The 10,404-nt window shown below is 53.8% G+C and overlaps 1 protein-coding gene across 1 annotated transcript in view; it reads right to left on the bottom strand.

The window, feature by feature from the left end:
• The window catches only part of PLXND1 (plexin D1), a gene marked incomplete at its 5' end in the record, with an annotated part of 62,990 nt that overhangs the window by 2,401 nt on the left and 50,185 nt on the right, over positions 1-10,404 (bottom strand). The window contains 13 exons of the mRNA XM_006868685.1: positions 93-240; positions 1,121-1,284; positions 1,758-1,862; positions 2,080-2,114; positions 2,610-2,673; positions 2,752-2,855; positions 3,690-3,846; positions 3,951-4,097; positions 5,785-5,983; positions 6,279-6,409; positions 6,803-6,907; positions 7,706-7,818; positions 7,904-8,011. Of these exons, the coding sequence (XP_006868747.1) occupies positions 93-240; positions 1,121-1,284; positions 1,758-1,862; positions 2,080-2,114; positions 2,610-2,673; positions 2,752-2,855; positions 3,690-3,846; positions 3,951-4,097; positions 5,785-5,983; positions 6,279-6,409; positions 6,803-6,907; positions 7,706-7,818; positions 7,904-8,011 (1,580 nt within the window). The remainder of the gene's footprint in view (positions 1-92; positions 241-1,120; positions 1,285-1,757; positions 1,863-2,079; positions 2,115-2,609; positions 2,674-2,751; positions 2,856-3,689; positions 3,847-3,950; positions 4,098-5,784; positions 5,984-6,278; positions 6,410-6,802; positions 6,908-7,705; positions 7,819-7,903; positions 8,012-10,404) is intronic.

Genomic DNA, 10,404 nt, shown 5'->3' on the forward strand with positions numbered 1-10,404 from the left:
CCCCCCCCCCCGGTGAGCCCTGTGCATCCCACTTCCCCTGAGGCCGGTGGAAGGTCGATGGAGCACCCACTGGGACCCCTGGCACAGCACACCTTGCCCAGTTGTAGGTCAGAGATAGAGCAGGCGTCGATGAAGGCCTGAGCAATGACTGAGAGGCAGGCATCGATGTGGTCTGTCTTGTCAATGTCAAAGACAAACTGGGGGTTCTTCAGGATGTTCACCCAGAACCGGAGAGGAAGGCTGCAGAATGCGAGACAGAGGCAGTGTGAGTGGAGCAAGGCTAGGGCCAGGAGCTGGGGCCACAATTGGGAGGATCTGGGAGCAGGTTTCCTGCTTGGAGCAGGGTAAGCAGCGGGGTGTAGAGGCCTGAGTCCTCCCCACCCCCAGCACTGCCACCCCTCAGAGCCTCCGTGCCTCTCACACAGGGGCCTCAGGGCCAGCCCTGGTTCTCATTAGAGCACTGCCACCCGCCCGCCTCAGCTGCCCAGCTCCTCCTCTAGGCCTCTCACGCAGGCAAGGCAGAAGTCCACTCTAGAGCTTCAGCAGGCCTGAGAGGGGGTGGGGCCTGAGTCCTCAGGGGACAGAGAGGGGTGCTGACCCTCCACCCACCCAGGGCCACCCGGTGCATAGACCCTAGAGCTCTGAGAAACACCTGAAAGTCCACAGAAACTTCTAGGCCTGTGGGCATTTGTCCTGAGGTCAGGCAGGGGCTTTTAAAAAGTTCTTGGTGGGATTTGTGAACCTGAAAGCTAAGATGTGCCTTAAAGGAAAGCTAAGACATGGTAGAGGTGTCAGGTTTGACCCTAGCTCTGCTCCCGCAGGGGCTGTGTGAACTTCTCCGTCAGCCTCAGTGTGCTCATCTGTAAAATGGAACCGACTGTGCCTTCCCAGGAGGGGTGATGGAGAAACAAGGTAGGGCAAACCCTGACAGAGCTCACTGGGTGCCTGGAGCACTCCTGATTCTCTTTCATTACAGTGTGTTATTCTCAGTGCCCTGGTTTAACAGCAAGGGCAAACTGAGGGATGGGGTCACATATCCAGAAGTGGCCGGTGGGCTTAGAGGCTGAGCTGTGAACCCCACGGCTACAGGGAACTCTGTACCACCCTCCCTGTCGCCCACCTGTTGGTCTTCCAGATGTGCAAGGTGTCTGGATCTGAGATGCCCCTCTTCTCAGCCTGCTCCTCCAGGAAGTCAAAGAAGTACTTGACAGCCAGCGGGGGCTTGTCCTCCCGGATGCTCAGAATGGCCTTGAACAGGTCATCCAAAAATTTCTGCAGTGTTCCCTGAGAGAGAGAGGTGTAGCTGCTTTCAGTCCGGAGTCAGAGTGTGGAGGGTGCGTGGGCACCTCCAGCAGCTCCTGAGAGCCCTGGGAACTTGGATGGTGATTTTTCCATTCCATCCGGTCAGTCACGTGATGACTTGGGGACTTAGTTTTCTTGTCTGCGAAATGGGTTTGTGAAACCCTCCTCACAGGAATATTGAAAAGGACTGCACGAGATAAAGAGGGACAGAGCTGGCAGTGGTGATGCTGGGAATGTGGGTTCTTGGGTGTCACGGCCCCTGCGGGACCTCATTTCCCTCTGTGACAAGAGCGAATACAGACCTCTCTCACACACCTTTGATCACTGTGATCTTTTGTTGGCAGGACCCACACCTGCCAGCCTCTTGTCCTGAGAGTCCATCGGGCACCACATAGGTAACAGGAAGCACTTGTGCCCCCTGACAGAGCCTAGAAGGAGACTGAGGTGGGGCTCACCTTGGTGGACAGCAGGCGGGTCAGGTAGATCTCAGGCAGCACCTTCTTGCGGTGGCTCTGCCGGTGGGACTTCTTGGGCTCCACCAGCTCATCCGTGGGCAGCACCTGGAGCCAAGCAGTTCCCAGCCTGTGCCCATGGCCCCCTGGCTCTGCACACGCCTTGCAGAAGGGTCATGGTACCTCCTGCCTCTGAGTCACAGTCCGCCCCCCACCCCAGTCTTTCGAGGCCTGGGAATACTTTTCCCAGAGGCCCAGGGTGGCAGGAGGCCCGGGCCACACCCAGCAAGGGGCTGGCTCCCGGAGGCCATGGCCAGGCACTCACCAAATGGAAATACTTCTCTGTGTCCAAGTCTTTCACTGCAAGAAGAAATACACACACAATAAATAAACAAGCGAGAGGAGGAACACAGACGCCCGGTCAGAGAGTGAGAGAAACCGAAATGGAGAGAACTCGAGGGCAATGCAGAGAGGGAAAGACAAGAGGGAAAGATGGAGAAAGAGAGATTCAGAAAGACCCTGCCCCCATTCTTAGGAAGGGACTCTGAGACCCAGAGGAGTCCAGCTCCTAGGTCTAAGAGTCAAGCAGCTAAGCGTGGGGCATCTGAGGGGGGGGTCTGGGGTACCCTAGGAACCGCTCCCCACCCGTCTGAGCCTCCTCCTGGCTGCCCACAGGAAACCAGCTTGGTGGCAGGTCCGGCCCCAACAATACTGAGTCAGAGGGGGCTGACTCTGGCCCCACCAAGGAGGTCTCAGTCATAGCCACACTGTGACTATGCTGAAGGGGCCAGGCTTGGACTAGAGGGGCCCCTATCCCACCTAGAAACCCTCCCTCCCTATGCCCAACCATGCTACCTCGGCCCAAGGTGTTGTCCTTCTTGTCTGTGAGGCTCATGGCCAGGGAGGCGCCCTCAGGGATCTGATAAAAGGGGAGAGGCTGAGGTCAGAGGCCAGAGGTCAGGGCGGGAGGGAGTGATGAGTGGGGTGGGAGTCCCACCTTGTAGTGGGCCAGGGTATTGAGCTTCTTGCGGCCGTCTTCCATCACTGAGGTGTCATCCAAGTCCCGCAGGACGTAGCTCTGCGTGCTCGAGGCGAACCACTCTGTGAGGCAGGGAGCGGGGTTGTCAGGATGAGAAGGTGAGGAGCAGGGCCAGAACCTGGGCCCCAGACCCGAAGTGCAGAGACCACACAGCCCAAACAGCAAGCAAGAGCCCACCTGTCCCCGAACTTGTGTGTCCCCAGTCTCAGGCTGTTGCTGATGAAGTAAGGCTCTGCATGTGAAAAGGCTCACATATCTTCAGCTGCCCACTGTCCTCAGGGTAGAACTCAAGTGCTCAAGTTTGCCCTTCAAGTCTCTACCTCATTCTGACCCCTGTACCCTAGCCTCAGTTAGTTCCCTGACATCCCCTGCTCTGGAGGGCAGGGCCTGCTCTGCCCAGCTACCTAGGTCTAGAGCAGGGTCTGACAGAATGACACCGAAACTAAACCCGCTGCTGCCAAACCGAGTCTGACTCATGTCCCTAGCATGAGGAAGGGCAGAATGGCCCCCCAGGGCCTCCAAGGCTGTAAATCTTTACAGGAGCAGAATGCCACATCTGCCTGCCAATGAGCAGTTGGTAGATTTGAACTGGCAACCTTTCTGTTAGCAAATGAGCCAATTAACCACTGTGTCACCGGGTCCTTGTCACAGAGTAAGTGCTCAGAGAAGGTTGTGGTCACAGGTCTTGGTTTTGCCTTCAAAATCCCCATTCATGCTTCAAACTCCAAACCCCTCTCCCCCTTCAGAAGCCTTTCCTCAACACTTTCTGCTCTGAATTTCAGGATGCTGACACAGTACAGGATAGATCTCCCCACCAGATTAAGAGCTCCTTGTTGGTGGGGATAGTAATGTACATTATCTGAATTAAATACCGGCATCACTCTGCCCCTGCTCACCTAGGTCCACATCTTCGGCACGCGGCCACTGGGAATAAGGCACGTTCTTGCAAAAGGCCTCCAAGATCTTCTCCTTGACCTGTGTCAGTGTGTCCGTATCCATGGCCCGCACGCTCAGTGAGTCCATGCCACAGCCCTGGAAGGACACATTCAGGTTCTGTGGAGAGAGGGTGGGACAGAGTCAGAGAACCGTGAGGGAGCACCATGCTCAGGACCTGCGCCGGGCCCTCCAGGGTGCCCCCGCTGTCTCCCAGGGCTCACCCGGGGCTTGGCCTCGATGTTTTCCCGCAGAAGCCACTCCTCGTTGAGCGTGTAGCGGGCCTTGCCTGTGATGGCGTCAATGGAACCTTTATTGACCTGCTGCTTGATGGCACACAGGAGCAGGAAGAACGGCTCCCCAACCGTTTCCTGGGGTGACATGGGGTCGTCAGGGACCTGCGCAGCGCCTCTGTCGCCTGCCCTCCCCAGATCCCAGCCCCCAAGCTTGAGGCTGTGTTGGGGTCTCTGTCCACCACCAGAGCTGTCGTTTGGTTCCCTGTCCTGCTCTGGATGCTTGTGCCCACACTGCTGTTCCTACAGGGTTCTCTCCCTGGATTCTAAGCTCATGTTTATTCAATGCCCCCTGTTGCGGGAGGGACACTCCACATGAGCTATCATCCTCATTGTGTAGACAGCAACTTGCAGACTCAGGCCAAGGAACCTTCCCAGAGTCCCCCAGCTGGACTGGACCCAGGCCCGTGACTTTCTATGACAAGGGTTTAGGTGGAATAGGGTCACATGTGACCTCAATGCACCCGCCCAGTCTCACTGCTGTGTAACATGCCAGACTGAGCCAGGGCCTCGGAGTACCCTGCTAGTCTCCCTGCTTTATAACAGAGCGTGTGTCCGGCAAAGGGCTCAGCTGTCGTCTGTATCCTTGAGCTGAGTTCATGGTATATGTCATGGCAACTGACCAGATGTTTCATTTTGGTAGACGTTTCAGTAAAACCAATGAACTGATGTAAAGAAAACATGAAGTACATAATAGTACCAAGCCAATTTGGCACAAATGGAAAGGCAGTATGCCAGTCCTTGTTTCCAATCCAAACCTCCAGGTCAGGGATGGGAGCCATTAACAGCCCATTATCTGGGGCAGGGAGCACAGGCTCCGAGAGGAAAGGTCTAATTGGGGCCCTATGAACAGGAGGCCAGGGAGCTGGGTCCACTGTCTGCCGCAGCCTGGTCCTTCCTGATCAAGCATGAGGCTCCCGGATGAGGCAGCCAACAGGAGGGCTGTGCCCCAATGACCCCGCCCCAGACCCTGGCTCTGTTTGCTCCTGACTCCCCCAGGGGTAACAGTGGAGCTGTCCAGGCCTAGGGGCAGAGGCCCCATGTGGTGGAGAAGGGAGCCAAGCCCAGAGAGGACCATGGCTCACCAGCTATCACACAGCTAATTGGTGCCAAAGGCAGACTCAAGGCCAGGAGGATTGCGGCCAGGCCTTTGTCTTCCTTCTATGATTCTGCCAGAAAACTCTAAAGGAGTTTAGAGAATGCAGCAGGTCCTGACTCTCTGGATTCACCCTGGTCCCCTTCCTGAATGTTCCCTCCTGCTAGCCTTGCCCATGCTGTGACCAGTGCCTGGACACCCACCCTACTCAACCCTTGATGCTTACAAACCCTCAGGTCTCAGCTTAGGGTTGAGCAAGGAGTCTGGAAATGTTCCCACGCCCAGGCTTACCACCGTAGTTGCTGGGGTCAGGCCCTCACCCAGCTACTCCACGGTGGGCATTTTCATTCCTGTATCCACATCCGTATCACTTAGGGCCTCAAAGATCTGAGTGTACGTCTGGTTTATCTCTAAATCCCAGAGCAGTGACCCAAAGACATACCAGACAGGGTTTGGTGACCTGCAGGGACTGCCTCTGTTCTGCCACTATCCTGTTCTGAGCCCTTGCAGGAAGCCAGATCCTTTCTGAGCCTCCGTTTCCCCACCATATGTTGGATCCTCAGGCCCTGAGTCTGCACAAACTCTCCTGGTGGGCTGGAGTGTGGGCAGATGGACTCTGGGCTCAGCAGGACTGCTGCTGGGGCTGCTATGCCCAGCACGGAGGCTCACCCGCAGACAGCTGTACATGCAGATGGACATCCAGTTCGTGAGCATCTTCTCCACCACAGACTCGGTGCGCCGCAGCATGAGCTTGGGGTTCTTGGCGGCCGAGGCATCGATGAGGTCCACCAGCAAGTCCTTCATGATGCTCGTGTAGTACTCGAGCTTACCATGCAGTGCCACGGTCAGCAGAGAGGCCAGGCTGCACCTGCAGGGGCACTCCACCTCAGCACCACCACCATCCCGGGCATCCAGGGACCACGGGGTAAAAGAACCTTGAGTCACCGTGCAAACGGTGGGGAGGATCCAGGCCTGGGAAGAAGATGATCTGGGGAACTCAGAGCCACAGAATTCTAGGACCCAGGGCCTAAAGCTGGAGGACCCCAGCTGCCACCGAGGATGCCAGTTTACAAGCTTCCTCAGTTGGGATGTGGCAGAGAGGCGTGGTCTGCCAGGCAAATCCTGGACCCAGGGGCAGGACCCTGCCTCACTCTCTGGCTGACCTGTCGCGCACTGCAAAGTCCTTCTGCTGCTCCAGTGCATGGACGAAGACGATGAGGAAATGTTTGTTGTTGAGTAGGGAGGAGAAGAGGCTGATCCCCTCTTCCATGTTGGGCCGGCAGCTCTCAGGGATCTGCAGAAAGTCGGAGTGGAGAGTCCAATGGGACGGACCCTTCTGTCTAGTGTATAAGGTCAGCTCCTGGGGTAGGGAGCTCACAACTTTACAACGGTACATGCCTGGGTACAATGACTCAGCTGAGTCGAGAAGTAGAGCCCAGAGAGGGACATGGATGCTTAGGATGGCACAATGACCTCGTGTGTAGGACCCTCTTATCTTCCATTCTCTAAGCACCGGGTGGGATGGGGGGCCTTAGAGGGTCCCGATCCTCCCTCATCCTTAAATGCCCTGGAAGTTAACGCCTGTGATACCGTGTGGCTCCCAGTCCCCCAAGCTCTGAATCAATGGGTCAGGTGAGCTGACTGGCTGGGCCTAGAGCAGGACAGGGTGGGGCTGGACGGCACTCACCTTCCACTCCCCCAGGAGTGGGTGAGTCTCCTGCACCACAGAGCTGCCCTGGGAGTTGAGCGCCTGGGAAGGCAGTACATAACGTTCTTCATAAAGGGAGGAGCACTGTGGAGGCAAGACCCCTGGCACCTCAGTGGGGACAGAGACGGCCCTCACTCAACAAGCACAAAGGAACAGTGGCCTGGACTTGCCCAGTACACCTCTGCTAGGTCCTTGGAGGAGGGCAGTTAGGGAAACTGGCATAGAAGTGAGCTACATAAAAGAGTAAGAGGCCAAGCCCAGAGGGTCATGGGATTCCAGGAAAGGCAGTGGGGTATGCCCCAGGTCTTCCTGGGAGGGGCTTCAGGCAGAGGAACTACAGGAGCTGAGGTGTGGCAATGCGTTAATGCACTAAGCTAAACAAGAAGCAAAAATGTTCAGTGTGGAATGGGAGAAGCCAAGGCAGGGAGGCTGGAAGGGCTTGGCCCATAGGGTGACTATGGGCGCCTGGCCTTCATCCCGAGACTGGAAAGAGCCGCTGGGGAGTTTCATGAATAGTGGCAAAGGGCAGTCATAGTCAACAAGCTGGCTGTTGCTGAGGAGCAGCATGGTCTGGACAAGACAGGGGGTGCTGACCACTGGCACAACTGCCTGCTGGGTCAAGGAAAGTTGGAGACAGGGCAGGCAGTGGCCTCTGGGACGGCAAGAGGAGGGAAGGGGTCCCTGACCACCCTGCTCTCCATCTCAGTAAGGAGAGAGGCAGGCCCTGCACCCCAGGACAGGTGAGTGGGTAGAGTCGGGGGAGGAACTGGGCCTCCCCGCAGCAGGCTTATGTGCAGGTCTGACACTGTTCCACAAAGGTGCCTTCTAGTCAAGTCCAGTCCAGAGAGGGCCAGGAGCTCTGAGGTAATCGCAGGGGCTGACCTTAGGGAAGAAGGTCCGAGTCACGAAGTGCTTGTACTCCAAGAAGGGGATGCCCTGACTGCGGTTCAGCTCCTTGGTCAGGTCTGTCATGTCTGTCTGCAGCTCAGCAAAGCCTGGTGGGCAGGTGGGCAGCCATGAGTGGACTGTGAGCCTGTTCTTCAGCTCGGAGGGCCAGGCTCCACAGCCCCCACCTGCTACCTTTACGAATCTCCTCCCGGATCTGAGACTCCATCTCTTCCATCTGCAGCAACGTCTTCTGCCAATAGCGTTCTGCACGGCGGCTCTTGGTACAGAAGACGAACAGGGCTGAGGATGACAGGGAGAGTCAGGGCACAAAACCCTTCAGAAAGCAGGTGTGCAGGGCTTTATCTCCTTGGCCACCCTTGGCCCTTCAACTGTCCCCTCCCCTGTGGGCTAAAAACTCCCAGGGCAGAAGCTGGGCAGGAAGGGCCTCTGAGAAGGGCTGGTAAAGAGTAACACTTGACTTCCCTTTCTTATAATAAGTGTGTGTGTTTAAACAGGGGTTAACAGTGATGAGTGTCCCTGGGTGATTTGTTTTCTTTCTGCTTGTGAATTAAGACACTTAAAAAGCTGATTATCATTGTTATTAAGTGCTGTTGAGTTGTTTCGGACTCAAAGTGACCCTGGATAGGGTTTCCAAGGAGTGGCTGGTGAGTGTGAACCACTGACCTTACGGTCCAATGCTTATCCTACAGCGCCGCACGAGGACGCCATAAAAGCTGACCACAGAGCAGTCTTCTACGTGGACACAGACATACGTGCATGTGTACGCGTTTATACACACATTACTGCTGCCAAGTCAATTAGACTCATAGCAAATGCAGGTAGGGAGCACTCTTGTTTCCAAGGCTGTAATATTTATGAGTCGAAATCAACCCAACAGTCATGGGCTGGGCTTTTTTTTTTTACTTTAATTTTTTTGGTCATCTCTCTATAGGAGTCTTGGAGCTCTGGTGGCATAGTGGTTACGTATCAGACTGCCAACCTTAAGGTCAGCAGTTCGAAACTACCAGTGGTTCTTCAGGAGAAAGATGAGGTGTTCTACTCCCGTAAAGATTTACAGCCTCGGAAACCCTGTGCAGGGTCACTATGAGTCGGAACCGACTCCACAGTACTTAACAACAACAGCATAGGAGTCCTGATGTGGCGCTGTGGGTTAATGTACCAGGCTGCAAAGCCGTTTGAACTGCAAGGTTGGTGGTTCAAGCTCACCAGCTTCTCCTCAGAAACCCTATACAGGGTCGCTATGGGTTGGAATTGACTCAGCAGCACTTAACAACATAGAAGCAGATTGTCACAAATTTCTTCTTTTATTTAGCAGCTGAGTGTTTAACCACCATAACACCAGGCTTGTTATATGGGCACACACACGTAACATTTATTTAGACAGCACATTGTCATTGTGCACTGTTGAGTTGGTTCCCACTCACAGTGACCCTGTGTAGTTCGTGAGAATGGGTGGTGGGTTTGAACTGCCAACCTTGTGGTCATTAGTTCAGTACTATCCTACAGTGCTACACCAGGATCCCAAAAGTAGACTGTTGTTGTTAAGTGCCATCAAGTTGGTTCCGACCCATAGCAACCCTGTATAGGGTTTCCAAGGAGACGCTGGTGAGCTTGAACCGCCAACCTTGCAGTTTAAACAGCTTTGCAGTCTGGCGCATTAACCCACAGCGCCACACCAGGACTCTAAAAGTAGACTAGAGGGAGTATAATTTGTTGTCGTTATTAAGTGCTACTGAGTTAGTCCCAACTCACAGAGCTCCCAAATAGGGTTTCCAAGGAAGGGCTGCTAGTTGTGAGCTGCCAACTTTGAGGTTTGCTGTCCAGTGTTATACTATAACGCCACACCAGGACTCTGTGCTATAATGATGGGTGATTTTTACCTTGTATTTTTTTCCCTATAACTTTTTACATTGAATATATTCCCTTTTTTACAGCTTTATTGATACATAATTCACATACCATATAATACATCCACTTAAAATGCACAATTCAATTGTTTTTAGTATATTTTCAGAATTGTGCCCATCATCACTACCTAATTTTAAGACATCTTCATCACCTCCACAAAATACCTATTATCTGTCATTCCCTCATCCCCCTCCGCAGCCCCTGAAAACCACTCACTGTTTTTCTGCTTTTCTACACTGCCTGTGCTGGGCCTGTGCGCTGACGAACTCACACAATATGTGGTCTTTTTGCATCTGGCTTTTTCACTTAGCAAAATGTTTTCAAGGTTCATCCATGCTATAACATGTATGACGGAGCTTCAAAAAAGTTATTAAAAAGATGGAACTAAAAAATAATGAACACAATGGTAAAGGTAGAAGTTCTGTAAGTTAATCTTACAGTCCAAAAACAGAGGACCCTAGGACCATCAAGGGAGAAAAGCACAAGCAGAAAGCGGGACCTTATCTAGAGAAGCAGTGATACCAGACTAAGATGGAGGCAGAGATGGGGATATGGAGAAAGGGAGCAGCTGAGGACACTAGATTCATGGGAAAAGAGGGACTGAAAACTGGTGGCCAAGAGGCAGACTTGCAGAATGTGACCTTTGGTGGTATAAATGATCATGTACGCCAGAGTGTTTTAAAAAAAAGAGCTAAAGTGAATAGAGAGAAATACTGTTAACTGATGGTAGATGGAAGGGATTATAATCATTGTAATGAAACAAG

This window comes from Chrysochloris asiatica, unplaced genomic scaffold (assembly GCF_000296735.1).
Source record: "Chrysochloris asiatica unplaced genomic scaffold, ChrAsi1.0 scaffold00121, whole genome shotgun sequence".
Classification (NCBI taxonomy): Eukaryota; Metazoa; Chordata; class Mammalia; order Afrosoricida; family Chrysochloridae; genus Chrysochloris; species Chrysochloris asiatica.